This window comes from Eucyclogobius newberryi, unplaced genomic scaffold (genome assembly GCF_026437365.1).
Source record: "Eucyclogobius newberryi isolate DKJ021-1_F unplaced genomic scaffold, fEucNew1.0.hap1 SCAF_11, whole genome shotgun sequence".
NCBI lineage: Eukaryota > Metazoa > Chordata > Actinopteri > Gobiiformes > Gobiidae > Eucyclogobius > Eucyclogobius newberryi.
The window spans coordinates 15287760-15304732 of record NW_027315735.1 but is presented as its reverse complement, the minus strand read 5'-3'; the positions used below and the strand labels follow the sequence as shown (position 1 = coordinate 15304732).

Sequence of the window (16973 nt, the reverse complement as noted above, 5' to 3'; positions counted from 1 at the left end):
TCACATTTGTACATTTGTAGTTGGATTGCTGATGAGTGATCAGTTGTTGTTGTTGTTGTTGTTTGTTTGTCACATGTGGATTGCTTGCAGACGGTTGACCTGTTCTCACTCAGCCTTAGGACTCCAGATGAACATGTGTATCTCGGCACGCAGCCATTACAATCTTTTGTTTTATCGTTCTGTGAAAAGATTGACAGAGCAGACGTTGAGCTTTGGGCCAGTTTTTGTTTCATGTAAGCCCAGGAATTATGTAATCGAAATTAACCATAAACCAGGTCAACAAATCTGCAATATGACAGGAAATTCTACCATGGAATTCTGACATGTCTCCAACTGATTCTAATCTACTCTAAGGATTCTGAAAAAATAATTTAAAAAATGCTGAAACCTGTACAAGTCTGGTGTGAAATTTGAGCAGTTATTTCCTGAGGCGGAGAATCTTCTGTAGATAATGAAGTACTTAATGACAACTGCAAACATGGTGGATTTGTCTTTGAGTCTGTATCCCAGCTGTGCTCATTTGCCTGGCCGATAGTCACATTATCTGCTTTATTTTACGGCACCACATCTTTATACGCCTGGACGGAGTGGGAACTCATGAGGTGGTCTCCACATGTGAATGCCTTTAATGATCATACCTGCTGTACACGCTGCTTTTACATGCTCTGCGCTATCTGTTCTTTGTGAAGTGATTTATGTTGTGGCCTGTATGCTTCAGTCTGTGCCAGTGTGTTGTGTTATGGTTATATTGAGTGGTTCTTGGTTCCCACCTGAAGTTCTTTGGCCCTGCGGGGGTCAGAGTCCACCACTTCCTCGATCACTGGCTTCTCTGTAATGATGGAGAGCTGCTGTCGTTGGAAGACCAGCTCCTGCTTGAACTCGTCCTGCGTTCTGGCCTCCAAAAGCTTCTGTCTGAAGGATATGTCTGAGAACATCGTCGCAAACGTCCTGCCGAGCTCAATCGCTGTCTTGGTGCTTTTCTGTAAGAAGTACAAAGATGTTGAGGATAGATATACGCCGGCTGAGACTGTAGGACCAGCCAGGGCAGTGAACCATACCGTTTTGGGAGGGGCAAGGATTAGTATGACATATCGAGCCTCTCGGCAGTTCACTCCCCAGTTCTGAGGCCGATCTAAGCGAGTGATGCAGACGTGACGCTTCTGCAGACTCCGCACTGTGGAGCTGAAAGTAAGAAATGAATCCATCATTAATCAGAAGGTCATTTGTTACTGAACACATTGTAAATCATTGACGTCTGTGTAGTCCCTCACTTGTCCAGGTCGGTTCCATAGTCAAAAAATACATATATATATTTTAAACTGGATAAATGTTTAAAGAGACATTTCATCACTCATCCAAGTAGTTTTGTTAGTTCATCTGACATAGAAGTCACTGCCTTAAATATCTGTCTGAATGGAGGAGCTAACGACACACAAGCTAGTTGTTAACAGTAAGTATATGTTGCGTTAGCCACTCTCTTTAAACTCTTGTTCAGTTGACAGAATTCCGTTTTCTTTTGCTACGTGACTGTAATATACTTACAGAATACAAAGCCATGATTGCTGGTAGTGAACACCAGTAGAATCAGCGGTTACTCCCTGAATGGTTTCTGTTAGAAGGTGCACTGAAAAAACAAAGAATGAATTAGATGCAACATAAAACAACTCATTTTATCTGCTCATTACATTTGTAGCATACCATTACAGTCCTGTCCTCCTGCATCTGTGAACAGTGAGTTCATGACCTCATCAATGTCACAGCTCCCATGTCCCTCGTCCACCAGGTTGGTCAACATTCTCCTCAGCACCTCGTCCAGAGTGGCAGCTTTCTCATCCAGGAGGATGCTGGCCTGGGCCAGGAAGCTGTCCAGGTCTCGATGAGCTCGCACCTCCTCCTGGAAGTTCATTGGCTTCACATACTGAATGTTAAAAGAAGAAATCAGATCAGATTATTGTGAAAAGGCATTGCGACTAAAGATATAGACATCATCACAAAGACACAAAAGTTTATGAAGCTGGTTACTTTTCTGGTTGTGTTTAAAAGTCCAAATCCGGGCACATCAGTGTCTGTTAGAAAAAGCAAAACACAGTTGTATGTACACATTATAATATTTTGGCCATCTGCCACTTGAGTGTGCAGTGCATTGTGGGTTGAGTTAAGTGTGTCTACCTGCAGTACTGAGTGGGATGTCATAAATGTTCGTCTCTTCTTTCTCCTCATCCTTGAGTTCTGTGGACACAAGACAAAGACATATTTTACTATTCTAATTAGTTTCCATTATATCATTTTATCACTGTCTATAACTGTCTATAAAGGAGACGTATCACCCCAAATCAACTGTTAAGCCTTTATCAATGTTCTAATGGTTTTCCTTTTTCATTTACACTTTGGAATTTAGAGTGATTCAAGTATGTTTGAGTATAATCTTTATTCTCCTGCATTTACAATATCCTATTTCCTCCTCCCCCCAGACATGCCCACTGCTCTGTACTAACTTTGTTCTCCACTTAATAATAGTTTTCTAAAATGGTGATATATCTATGCATAGTAGACATAGAAGGGGCAAACAGAAATCAGTTTTTAACCAGAAGTCAGCTTACTTGTTTAGCTCATATTTGCATGTTAAAATGTCCAAAATATGAAATGATGATGCACAAGTGTCATAGATAATAACTACACAGCAGAAAAAAGCACAATATGTCTTCTTTATGCCGTCTAGTCTTTGTTTCAACTGCGTCAGAGCTTTGTGGCGCTGCGCTGAAGGAAAACATGCCCAGGTCGCCACATTAACAGTATGTACGGAAAGTGGCACTAAAAATCCCCCATGTGCCATCTGTTGAAGCGTGCGATACAAGACAGAGGCCGGGGGTAAATAAAAGCCAGCAGCCACATTTACCAGACAAAGGCAATATAAATTCCTTCATTGTATAGAAGATAAATATGGCGCCTGGTTTGTGGCTTTTACGAGCACACAAGGAGCACCGTGAAATGAAGAATCAACCCGGAGACATCATGTGAAAGCTTAGAGCACCGATTATCCCCGCTGCCATCACTGACTCACAGATCATCTCCCTCATTATTTACGCTGCTAATGAACCCGCCAGCGCAGTGTGTTCATGAACACACACAGCACACTAGGATGGCACGACAACCACCCCTAAATACCTCCACATTTCTGAAACATTATTTGCAAACAGGTTTTTTGTTTGTACTATGCTTTGATGCAGCAGGATTTTATGAAATTTGGGCAAAAACTCACTTTGACCTCTGTAAAAATAGGAACAGCGCCTTTTTGGAAATAACTGTGAAACTGGTAGAATCTGACATTTTGGTTTTGACTGGTTCTGACTGGTTCTGACTGATTCTGACTGGTTCTGACTGGTTCTGACTGGTCCAGAGTGGTGTGTACAGGTCCAAGCTGGGTTTGGACTGGTTAACAAAGGCTCTGAACTCGTCCACATCGGGTACAGGTTCAGACCAGTCCAGACTGGTCAAGGCTGAAGGTTGGACTGGTACTCACTGGGTTCAGACTGGATAAGACTGAGTTTGAACAGGTTCTGACAGGGTTCTGATTAGATTCTGTTGAGTTGAGTTTGAAACTGGGTCTAGGCAGGTTGCGACTGGTCCAGACTGGTTTTGGACCGGTGCAGACTGGGCTTACACTTTGCAGGACTCAGAAAACAAGTATCATTGTGCACATCAAGTTGACTCTGTACGCACCGTGCAGATGTTCGCCTTTGGCTGAAACCTCTTGATTTCTAAAAACGTTGTCCACATAACTATCAATGAAACCTTTCCTACCAAGTTTTTGATTACTTTTATTATCTTGACAAGCTAAAGAAACTAAAGTACATTTGTATTCACAATTACATTATATTTTGGTAAAGCCACACCACATAACCTTTTAGTCAAATATGAACTAAATCAATAGCATGTTTTTGGTTTTGTTTTTTATGAGAGAAAAATGCATCTTTAACAAGGGGACCACCTCAGATTGTAGAAAAAGAGGGACTTTGTGTTGAATATAGGATGGACTTTTGAAAGCTAATAGATAGTAACTGCAATAACACTAGAGAGACTAGAAAATTGGGGCCAACATACAATCAAGAAAGCCTGTCCACCCAAGATATTTTGATTGATTCATTTATATTAGATATATATTATATTTATGACTTTGTTTTTTCCTCTAATATCCTTCTGTCAAGTGGTCGATGTAGGGCAGACATGAGCTATGTCATGTCTGAATAATTAATATCAGTATGAAACAATATGAAATATGGTAGTACTACACACCCATTTCTTGAAATGCGTAGCCATTCTTTGACCTCCCAGCAGATGGATTATCTGTGGAGAGAAGAAAAACAGATTAGGTTCTGCTGTGGTTCATTGGACAGAGCTGGCATTACATACTGCGGTTGTGCCCTTGGATACGAGTTCAACCCTGTTAATGTGTCCAGAAAGTGAAATAATATGACAGCAAATACAGCTAAAAATGCATTTTGTGGTTGTGTATTTCTATAGTGTGGACATCACATTGACGTGTTTGTGCTTATTAATGATTAAACTAAGATTATTTGGGATATTTGAGGATATTTGAATGTGCATTCTGAATGGTTTGGCACAGTAAACAACACGCCGCGATACCAGACTCCATGTTTTTGGCTAAAGTTTGACCTTGTTTGCTGACACATGTTCAACCAGCCGCTGCTCCCCTGTGCATTCTGACAGATTTATGACGCACAGGTCTTATACAAAATGTGATATAGGATGTGATAATTCGTTAACACATGTTTTTTTTCTTTACATGTGTCAAAATGTGCCAAATAGATTGAAGACGTGGTGACAGTCCATTCACAGTTTGAACGATACTTGAGCTTCAACCAGGACATTTACGGGTACGTTTTGCACATTTCTGACAGGCTGTCATGATCATCTTCCCTAAATACCTTTTCATTGATAGTAGAAAGTTTGAGCTGAGATATTTTTGTCAGCATCTCCCACCTACACACCTGACTTGTCTTCGTATATCACTGTTATGAGGGTTGAGATGTAACTGAAAAGTAATACCCTGAGAATCTGACTTTGTTACAACACAAACAACACGTCCAGCTGTGTGTGGAGTTTGTCCGGGCGCTCGTGTGTCAGTGAGAGTGGATCGTAGCCCTGGGCAGCGCCGTCGTTCTCAGGTTAGATTAGACACTGCATTCCCAGGCCTCCCCCAGCTCCACGGAAAATAGCGTTGAATTCTTCAGTCGAACTGTCCAACTTTAGACAGATGAGTGAGTTCAGGGGGGGACATTTTGAACTGGCCCAAATGGTCATTGGCAGTACTTTGTGCAAATGAAATAATTCTACCACTGGAACCTCACGTTGCATTGTGATAAAGACCTAAACATTAACGCTAAAAGCCTTTAAAATGTTTGGTGGCTCCGTCAACGCTGTATTAAATGCGCCCCATCGTTAGTAGGTCAGGAGGTGTACTGAAGGTCACAGACATCACATTGTAAGAACTGCAGTTATTTCGGTTATTGAATCAATGATAGAAAGTAACAAAGCAAAAAAATAAAAGCAACATTTGTCTTACGCTAGCTGTTTTTTTTATTTTATTTTTATGTTTATTTATTTTTCCCCTTTTTCCTTATTAGGAAATGAGAGGTTTTGTCTATAGGAGTTTTTGTTTATAAGAGATTTTGTTTATAAGAGTTTTTGTTTATAAGAGTTCTTTATCTGTTTTTTTAAACTTCCTGTATGTTATCTGTCCTTTTCCACTGTATCTACCTGCGTTGCAACAATGAACTTTCCCCATGTGTGGACAATAAAGGATTATCTAATCTTATCTTTACATTTGAGAGCATGTATCGTTCTACCCACAACAATTTTTAACTGGAATTAAAATGTAAAGTACTTTTCTGTATCGTGTTTGAGACCGACTGAAATAGCCATGGTGACATCGTGCCTAAAAAAACATTTGTAGATATTTAAGTTATTGATTTAGTCGCTTCCTCAAGATCTCCACCTTTGACGCTTAAATAGTTCTCAAAACATGTGTGAAGCCTTTTTTTAACAGGTACTTACTTACACATGATACTTTTTACTTGAGTACAGTTTTCAACCACTTCAGCCACTGCAAACACCTTGTCTTATTATAGAGAAATAAAATAACCTGAAGTTTAAACCTCTTCAAACCAGACAAATCTGTCTTGGACCAAGTTTTGTGTCCTTTGGCAAGACACTTGAATGTGTTGTTTCCGTTTGCCCCAGGGCAGCTGTGGCTATACACACGATGTTTACCACCACCATGCGTTGTGTGTGGCACTGAAAGGCTTTATCAAACTTGTAAAAAGCACAGTACATAATGAAATATAATTACTGCTCCAAGACACTTAAACTGTTCATTGTGTGTATAATTATGTGAAGTAGACCTCTTTATTTAAGCTGTCTACTATTCTTAATGCATGCCTTATTGTTCTATAGCTTATGTTTCAATATTATTAGTCATTGTTTTATGTCGCACTTCGCCGAGGCAAGTTCCTAGTTTGTGAATTTTGTTCACTAACAATGTCAATGATAATTCAGATGAAATATGTGCCGCTGCTGGTACAGAGGAGCTGCAGGGCATATATATATATAGATTCCCAGCACTGACAATTTGCTGAATTTCCTTCTTGCCCCTTGCTCTTCACCCCCATTTCAAAATACTACAGCGGAATAGAGCCTAATACTAGTCATACAAATATTGCATTTGTCTTTATTTCTTTGTCTTTGGCCTGTCAAGGACCTGTAAGAACACCATAACACAGTGTGTCCTTGGAAGAAACTAAATCAATCTTTGTTGAGTCTGGAGAAAAGTAGACTTAACTTTCTCTGCAGTGTTTTCTCCTTACAAGGTCAAACAGCAGTTGTGATAAAACGGTGCGGTGCTGTTTTAGAATTACAACAATGTAGAAACAGAAGAGATCCTAAACCCACTTTTACTCACTGGGCCCTGCAAAGTCGTCCAGTCCGTCTCTGTCTTTGTGGTTGGAGTTAATTGCAGTGCTTAAGACAACTGTTCTGTGTGTGTACTTTATGTTCATGTACACACTGATATATTTAAATAAAGCAAACGGCAGGAAGAAGGAAGTACAGCTCAGTCCACTTCAACACCTCAGACTCATGACAAACTGCCAGATGTTTGTCCTTCCGTGGACCAACTGTAACCATGCACACACCAGTCTGTGCTGATTTGATTTCAATAGCCATTATAAGTCGATTTTATCTTTTTACTCCTGCCATAAACATGTATAATTATGATTCTATTCTCATTTGAAGCTCAATGTTTAAGGAACAAAAACATCTACCAAGCAAAACCCAACAATAACAAAAACCAGCACCAGATTGAACAACATTGAACATTTTTCTTGTGGATAATCTCTTTAATCTTTGACCTGAAATTTTCAAGTCCATTTAATCCTTTTGCCCCATAAAGCCCAACAAGTTGTAATGGAAGCCCATTTCTGCCAGTGAAAAAAAGAAAAATGATAATGCCCAGAAAGTAAAAAAAAATATATTTTAAAATCTGAATTATTTTGTTTAAAAGTAGCACAATGCATTGTTTGACCAATAGATATGGTTTTACCTGAGCTTCCCAGTGCATCCACATGGAAACAGAGTAAGACTGGATTTTACTGCAGTAAATAATAAAAACAAATTTTATAGTTGCTCAGTAACTATAACATTTGTTTTATTACTTGATATATCTGACAAAGTTGTGACAGACAGAAACTGTGCGTATTTTTCTACTATTATCGAACAGCGAAAGTCTCCTGTCAAAAAACAAGCAACAAGGACAATTTACTCAAAATGTGACTTTCAAACTCAAAATTGTGACTTCTAATCTAAAAAATTCTGAATTTAAATCTAGAATTTCTGATTTTAAAACTTGAATTTCTGATTTCAAGCTCAAAATTCTGCTTTTATTTTGTATTCACTGGTGGAAAGGGGTTCCATAAATATGCAATAAAAATCATGATAAAAGTGATCATTAAGAACTTAAAGGACAGTTTCTTAAAACAACAGCTCACAGTTCCAATGACTTTGCAACTTTTCGGAGTACAGTTTTATTTGGAACTGTAACTTCTAATGTTCATTCTTCTTTTTCTCACGGTCAAATCCAGTAACACATGCAAACATTTCACCAACGCTTTCAACCGTGTCCAATAATCCGTGTGAGGTTTCTCCTTTAACCTTTCGAACCCTGAAAAACTCACCAGATGGGACAAAATTAAGCTCCTTCTTAACCTCCATGCCGTCCATTTTTTAGGTGAGACACTTTCCAAAGGTCAACCCATGATCATACTCTGTGCTCCTGGATCTATGACACCCTGCTCTGACTTTTCCAGACCAGAACCGCTCAGAACACTCTTATGAGTCGGGACGCACTCAGACTTGGAGGTAAAATCACCTCCTCGAGCAGCACATGTGCTCTGGAGCGATGGAGGGCTGGAGGGGAGGAGGACGCCTGTTTCTGCTGGGTCCTTGTGCCGTGGATCTACTTCTCAGATATGTGCCATGTGTATACACTTCAAATGAATATGGCAGCGCTTAAAGATGCAAAAAGGAAACAAAGTGAGGATACAAACTTTGAAACTTTTAACTGCTCAACATCTGGTTTTAATTCACCAAAATAACATTGAATATTTGGATTTTGTCCATGGTCTAGAGTATAAATCAACTTATTAGTAACTGGAGTAAAAAAAAAAAAAATCCAGAATACAAATATAATGTGCAAATAAAAAAATATTGTTACCACATAGTTCTGCCACTCTATCTAGTAGATTTTATCATAGTGCAAGTGAAATAGTTTTATATTGTAGCCATTATTGTAAAAGATATGGCTGTATATTGAGAGTACCAGTGTGCTCATGGGAGCAAAGGTCAGCAGGTTTGTTCTGATCTATATTAGGGACATGTTTGTCACAGCAGCTCCTCTCATGAGCCTCAGGCAGACAACATCTACAGGAACTCTCTGCTTTTGCTCTAATACAAGCGGGGCTGCCACACAGGGGAGAGAGAAGGGCAAAAAAGATCAGAAAACGTTTGGGCCCATAGCTATATTTGGATTTAAAAGTATTTGTTACAGCGTATGGGGCGCTCATTTTAAGTTATATTCGTCTAGTTTGTGTGTTTGACAAAAACTTCCTGTGTTTCACTCCCCCCTCTCTCTCGTAATGGTTCAGTCCACTGCGCTGCTCTGACCCTGAGCTGCCGAACCTGCGCTAGAGGGAGGCAAACTGACACAGAGGAGAGCCCAACTGCCTCTGTGGTGCTTTGTGACACTCAAACAAGAGAGGTAGTGTGTCTCCCCCTCCCCCCTCTCTCTCTCACCTGGAGCAGCTCAAACTCACACACACAGATCATGTTTCTGGAGAACACTTCTGTTTTTGCAGTCAGAGCTTAGACATGCATTGACAAGAATGTGAGGTGCGAAGTCGAAGTCTTCACCTCTCAACCAGACTAAAGCCCAAACTGTCACCGTAAAAGCAACGTTCAGACGTTCTCCTGACAGGAGTTTGTGCTCCTGTGGCGTTTCCTCTGCACAGTCCAGTCAAATTCAAGACTCATACATACGATCTACAGTTGTTGCACGGGGGCTTTGGGGCAAGACAAACCAGATCTAATATTTACCTAATTCAAAAGATAATGTCAACATATTTTATTTAAGATTATAGCCTACAACTGTCTGGATAGACCAGCTGATGTGAGACAATCAATAGGTCTAAATGTGTAATTGTGCTGTACTATTGTGTTCACAGTTCAACTGGAGGGTGATGAGCGGCTAAAGATAAACTAAATCACTTCTGATTTGTTGAGAAATGTTTTATGGTCAATAAGTGCAGTAATGGGTTAAGTCTAACAGCCTAACAAAAATGTAGGGGGCCCAATGTAAAAAGCTTTCAGGGGGCCTAGTATTTCTAGTAGCACCCCTGAATACGAGCTCTTAGATAAGCTGCAGGTTTGCCTTGTACAACAAATTAGGGTTGTGTAAAAATCTAAATATCTATATACCACGGTAATAACTTAAGCATGTTTCTCAGTATAATGTCAAGAGTTTTTTATTTGTATATTTTACAATGTTGCTTGCTTAGAGAGGGAGCTTATTTTTATGCAAGACATTTGGCATATATTCCGTCATATGTGCAATTACTGTCGTGATTCATTTGCAATTCATGTGAAATCCATGTGCCGTCGTGACACATATTCATGTGCAATTACTGTCGTGATCACATGCAATGGTATTTATTTATTTTTATCTTTATTGTTTTTTCCCCTCCATCCCTTGTTGGGAAATGGGAGGTTTTGTCTATAGGAGTTTTTGCTTATAGGAGATCTTCTACTGAGAGTGTTTTTCAGACTTCCTATAAGTGATCTGTTCTGTTCTTCTGTATCTACCTCTGTATCTACCTGCGTTGCATCAATGAAATTTCCCCATGTGGGACAATAAAGGAATATCTTATCTTATCTTATCTTATATATTCACCCTTTTGATGATGGTGCCGGTAAAGGTTTAACAAAGAAATAAAGTTGTTAAAATGTTTTTAAAAAAGCATTACATCACAGAATATCATGTGCAATATTATCGAAAGTAACACAGAATATGGCATGAAGGTGTGATGTATCTTATGTCGTGTACCTTAGTTAATCGTGATGATTATTCCGAGCGCTACAACATATTCTCATGATGAATGTGATGTAGGATTATGTGACAGTGAGAGGGTCCACAGAGACTATATCATGGAGGAAACTGGCAGTTTTTGTTTCTAATCATGAGAGACAGGAGACAGTAGACTTGTACAAAGTGTGTGGTTCAATCCCATCTCCAACCAGTGTATCAACATCCTGTGTGGTATATGACATTGTGAAGTAGTTTCCAAAAAAGACACATGACAAAACCCAAGCGTATGTCTTTAACCCCTGTTTAAGACGGTGTGGATTTAACCTACATTCCTTTGCAGGATGTAATTACTGTTTTATGTCTCAGCTTTTAGTATTGTACATGTTACAAGCCTTATAAAACTTTACAAGCTCCTTTAATTGACATTAAAGCCAGGTTGTATATAAATTAGAGAGAGCACCTTGGGAGCTCAGTCACTTTTATGCGTGTGGGTTTTGATGGTGGGTGGATGAGCTCCAGATTGCTGGATTTGTTTGCGCTGGCCACAGATGTTAATCTTTGTTTTGCCTGTTCATCTTATTGAGGGTAAGATGACGTTACATCTGTCTTCCAGCAGGTGGCAGCACAGTGCTGCACACAGACTGTTAAAAGCCATCTTATTTGTGGAGGATCATCTGCTTGTCTCATCAATGTTGCTTTGCCTGGAATGTTCCACTGTATGGCATAAACTTGTCTTTGATTCAATTCCAGGTTTGGTGGAGTCACCTGGTTGTCTCTCTGGAGATTGTTAAGTTTTATGCCATTTTTGTGTAACATTCCTGACAAAACAACTTTCCAAGGAGAATTGAAGCTCTCGGTCCCTGTACAAGAACACTTAGATACTGCCTGTTTGAAGTGGTTGTATATTCTGAATTTATCCATTTAATACAACACTATATTTAGCTTATAACTTGCTACAATATGTTGTGCAACGCTTTCACAGACGCACCCATTTACCAAGCATAACTGCAACATGCACAAAGTCATATCACGCAGCCTTAATAGTCATGTTTTGAGACTGTAACACATTAATCTGAGTCGTATACCGGGGTCTCTCATAAGATGACTTCCAAAGACAGGACCACACATGATGGAAACAATGATGTAAAATGGCATTCGAGAGTGTGGCTCATTATAAGTGTTCTGTTAAGAATACATAAATGGACTTAGGGCAACAGTAGTTTTATACTGGTTCACTTGATGACATTTGAAACTGCTACTGAATATAATAAATAATATTTGACTGACTGGTGGCTCCATGGCTATAAATGTGTAACAGGACATGCATGGCAGAGCATACAGCCCTCCACTTTGTGGTCAAACATTAAATATGAGCACATGCACCTAGGCTCAGCTGTGATTTATTATAACACAAAGAAGCAGGAACATGCTGCCCAATACAGCCGCCCTTTAAAAAGCAATCATGTTTGTTTAATGTAATTACTATTTTCACTCTCTTTTAACTTTTTCCCAACTTTAAAATCCTAGATCAATGTTTTAAACACAAAGTGGCTGTAGTTTCTCTGCTTTAAAAGTAGTCCCTTTGTTCTAACAGTTTATCAATAGAACTTACCTTCAGTGAATCGAGTGAGAATGACCGTCGGCGTTTCTTCTGCGTCCTTCTTCATGGTGGCTTCTCCTGTTCTGTGACCATAAAGACAAGAGGCAGGCCTAGAGCACACGTCTCTGTGAGTGAATATCCACAGTGGTCCAGCAGAAAGGCCCCGCAGCAGAACAGACAGAACAGGGCTGGTCCACCCAATAACACCTTAATGTGGCCACAGCCAATCATGAGGACTGAGGAAGGTGGGTCCAGAGACAAGAGGAAGGTGTGAGGAAGAGATGCTGTGCCTCCTTTACATAGTGATTCATGCGTGTTGTTTCATTGTCATGTTAAAGTATTAGGACAATGTATTTAGATCCAGTAAAGGTCAGTGCTTAAGAGTTTGTTCTTCTGCTTTACACGACTGGTGTGGATGTCAACCATGGTGGAAGAAAAACACTATTTTGTTTTATTTTAAATAAAAGTACTGCTACAGGAGCAAAAAAATAAAAATCTACTTAAGTAAAAGTACATGTTTAAAATGTTGCACTGTTTTACAAAATTATATCCTTTTTTCCCCCTTAATCTTTCTGGATTTTTATGTGTATATTTTGTCAAGCCAGGACTTGACCTTTGCCCCTTTATGCAGGGTGTCACCAAAGAGAAAGTACTTTTGTAATTTTCAGTCCAATCAAAAAGAGTGTTTTTTTTTTTTTTTTGAAGTCTTCTATAAGTTATGTATTCTCTCACTTCTGTACATACTTGTGAGTTGTAACACTGTGTGGACTAATAAAGGCTTATCTTATCTTATCAAACGTGGCCATCATGTCCAATGTTTTTGTAATTCAAACTAAATCAACGCTACAGTTGTTACCAGCAAAAGCAGAATGATATGATTTGAACATAGAGACACAGATTGGTCATGTTTATGACATTTAAAATCAAACTCTTGCGTATGGTTCCTTTAAGTGCCAGCAGAGATAGCTTCAAGTCAAAATAGTTCTGTTGAGCCACTTGGAATCCTGTTGTTTTTATTGTGCTCATGCATGAAGTCATTTACATTCACAGGGTTTGTACTTTACCCTCCATTTGACTCCTGTGGCTAAGTCTTGCTATTTGCATAGCTGTAATTTTAGTGTTTGGCTAGACGTTTTAATAAGTACACACACACAAACTATTGTGAATGTAGAGTGCAGTACTTTCTCTAGTTTCACCAATTGCACTACAACAAAAGCGATTACTGTTAGTAAGATGTCTGAGCTTCCACTTTTGTTGAGACTCAAAAATCAACTTCTTCTGCTTTTGTCCCTCTGCGTTTGGTGTTCTCCGGAGAAGATGTTGTGATAAGGAGAGAACATCACCTGGAGTTCAGCAGTGCCTTGGGAGTTAATAGACAAAAGTTTAGTAATGTGTGACCCTGAGATAGCACCATGTTGGGCCGGCCAGTTTAAACAGGATCATAAAGGCAGAGGAGGCTGAACCCTGGGATCCTTCAACAGCCACATAATGACAGAGATAGGTGACATATTTTCTGGTTGTGCACTCAGGCGCGACTAATAAGGCGAGAAAGATGGTGACACTCGAAGATACATGTTTGCAACCTTTTCCAATACAACACCTTACAAACAGGCTACACTCAGTTTGTCCTTATTTAGTTCTAAATCGAGCCCATTTTAGACCTAAAGCGTGCTCAGTTTGGGCCTGTTCCAGTCAAGGTTAAGTTGTGTGTTTATTCCTGTGGTCAATGTGTGGTCACACCCATAATGTAAGTTCGACAAAGTATTTTAGAGAACATTGCACATTGTCAGTGATATAAGAAGACACACAACACAGAGAGAATAAATAATAAAAATAAAGTTTATTTGATTTATTTACAAGTTAAAAGAGCTATACAAGGTGGAGCCTAATTTATAGTGAGTGGCCAGGTAGAGCATAGTCTTGGTCAGTCTGCCTCAAGTATTTATGCTATAGTTTGGGGCATAGCGTGTAAGATTCTGTATTTAAACTATTATTTTGTATTTTTTTTATTTTTCTAAATGTCATTTCACATGTGGGTTTATACATCTTGTCTGAATACTGTAAGTCTAAAGCCTTGGTCACTAATAGGTGGACTCCGGTCCAGATCCAGAACGAGCACAGTCCCGTCTGGACCAAAACCACTGATATGAAACGATGGAGTGAACAGCGTGAGCCACTCATGATATAAAAGTGGCAAAATGGTAGAAACACTGTGAAGTTCCAAATCTTGACTTGTGGAAATTTTCTCAAACTGGACCTGAGTGAAAGTTTAGTTGTGACTCCTGGTCTAAAGCAACGCATTTCTGCATTACACACAATAACCGTTAGAGGGCAGTGTAACCTTAGCAGATGGTTCGGGAAGAACAGGGACAACCTGCTGAAATGAATGACTTTAAATCATGGATCATAGGCTACTGATTACAACACTATATATATATATATATATATATATATATATATATATATATATATATATATATATATATATACACGTCTAAACTACAGACTAAAACGCTGTATCCTGTGCGTTCATCATGCCTTTCTCTGATGATGTCAATAAGGGCGTGGGGGAATTTAACCCCAGATTCACTTCTAATACCAATTTAGATCTGAAACTGTAACGTTTAAAACATGAGCAGTTGAACACAATCTTCTGTTGTTTGTAAAGCTGAAGAGTAGTTTTCTCATGTCCATAAAGCCTCATTAGGAGGACTGTGCCCATGTTTGGACTTTTCTTTCTTTTCTTTCCTTCACGAAAGGTGTAAGAACTCATGCGGAGAAATTATGATTGCCTTGAATAATGCAACAGACTTTTTTTTTCCATTTAAAAGTTTATGCTATTCAAATTTGTTTAAAAAATAATGTGTAAATGATAAATCACCAAATCATCACCAATATCTACTCTGCCATCTATTTTAACTGTTCTTCTGAGATTTCACAGTTGATTGAAAAACAAATATTGCAATTATTGTTTTATTTTATTTTTAGTAATTACTATACTATATTCTCTGTTTGATTATTTTGAAGATTGGTAACTATTAGCTTTATTTGCCCATTGTGAGAACAATTCTTGTGTGGGATTCAGAATGATTGGGGCTGGCATTTCTCAAATGTCAAAAGGGTGCGAGCTGCCAGATGGCTCATCTGTATGTACTTCACCCTGTGAAATCATTACATTATCATGTCTGATTGGGAGTTTGTCAATAAGCCTTAATTCTATTTTACTAATAGAACAGATATATGGCTATATAGATATGGTCCTGAAGCATCAGAACACACTTTATTGTGGTTCAAATAATTCTCCTGATGTAAAACGTGCTTGAAGTGCTGAGACACTAATGCCTTTTTGTAGTTTGTGTCTGTATTTAGACACTTACTTTGTTGTGGTCTTCAAAATAGTCAGTATATTATTATAGAAAGAAGCTCTATCTGTTGCAGATGGTGCTTTTTGGGTTTGTGCATTAAAATAACGGTGCTCTGATGTTAACACAAATTAATATTTGAATTTCTTTTTGTGTAATACAAAATATATTTCAGCAATCTCTCAGAAATGTGCTAGAATATGTCTGTAAATATCTCGGTGGAGCTTTGATCGCACTAAAGTGAATCAACACACAAAAGGACCGAAATATAACTTTTTACCCAATTGTTTCAGAAAACGCTGGTCAACAGAGAAACGTATGCAAAATCATTTCCTAACACATTGCAATTAGATGTTAGATGTTAGATTAGAAGTATTTGTGAACATGTTTGTAGAGATAAACTATAGAGTTAGTCGGGTTTATACATTAAAAGATAATGAAAATAATAAATACAAATATCCAATTACCGGTATGTGTCTAGTTGAAGATGTGAGGCTTTGTGATCAGAGACAAGGCAGTCAAGGTTCTGATCTAAGACTTGTTTTTTCTCCAGGAAAGAGCAGGGGACAATTTATCCATCTTAACGCCTACATGAGACAGCAAAGTGCGCACAGTGGTATTACTGAAGGTAGAGTGGGTATGGAAGCCTAAGTGAACCTTGCAGAGCATATTGGTGCTCACGCTGATGCACCAGAGATCTGCACGGACACACAACTATTACAGACGCAGGAACAGATGTCGGCCAATGAACTCCTCCGTGTTGCACAGACGTACGCATGGACGGGCACGTTTCATACAAACAGATGTGAGATGTACATGAAACTTAACGTTTTGAGACTTCTGGGATGTGTTATGTTAAAAATGTATATGGCACTAATACATCAAGTTTCAACAAATCATATTTTCATGCTACTCTGAGCTGTGTAAGCCCTGTATGTATGTTTGTTTATACTGCCTATATCTCACCTGAAACTAATCTCCTTTGTTACTCTAACAGCCCCGTAATGGGCTATAGCAATTATGTTGTTTGCTGAATGCGGCTCCCTCATCACTGATGATCCCTCATTGGCATATGACTGGCCTGGTTACCAAGGTGACAAAATGCTGTTATAAACAATTGGTAAACTGAACCTTTAACCTGTTGTTAGTCTGCTTGGACGTTCAACAAAGATAAAAGAGCCAAAAAACGGACAAAAGGGAAACAGAACCAAAATGGAATGGAGTCTCTATCTCTTCTGTCTCTGGACTGGACAAAGGATTTTTAGACAGCACAAAACTCTGCTTCATCCTAAGGACAAGATGGAATACAATTGTATTCTATGGCACGCAGTGAGGAAAGTGTGAAAGAGCGTTACAG

The 16973-nt window shown here is 38.9% G+C and overlaps 1 protein-coding gene across 2 annotated transcripts in view; it reads right to left on the bottom strand.

The window, feature by feature from the left end:
• LOC140349897 (solute carrier family 4 member 11-like) overlaps positions 1-12336 on the bottom strand; it is a 32336-nt gene extending 20000 nt beyond the window's left edge. The window contains exons 1-8 of one of the 2 annotated variants that reach the window (XM_072436069.1): positions 12267-12336; positions 4294-4344; positions 2170-2229; positions 2023-2066; positions 1699-1918; positions 1543-1624; positions 1059-1182; positions 771-980 (exon numbers count right to left, since the gene is read on the bottom strand). In XM_072436069.1, coding sequence (XP_072292170.1) covers positions 771-980; positions 1059-1182; positions 1543-1624; positions 1699-1918; positions 2023-2066; positions 2170-2229; positions 4294-4344; positions 12267-12321 — 846 coding nt within the window. In that variant the 5' untranslated portion in view covers positions 12322-12336. Of the gene's footprint in view, positions 1-770; positions 981-1058; positions 1183-1542; positions 1625-1698; positions 1919-2022; positions 2067-2169; positions 2230-4293; positions 4345-8249; positions 8388-12266 lie in introns of those variants that run through there. The other variant, XM_072436070.1, reaches the window with a different exon arrangement.
• Positions 12337-16973: the final 4637 nt, after the last annotated feature.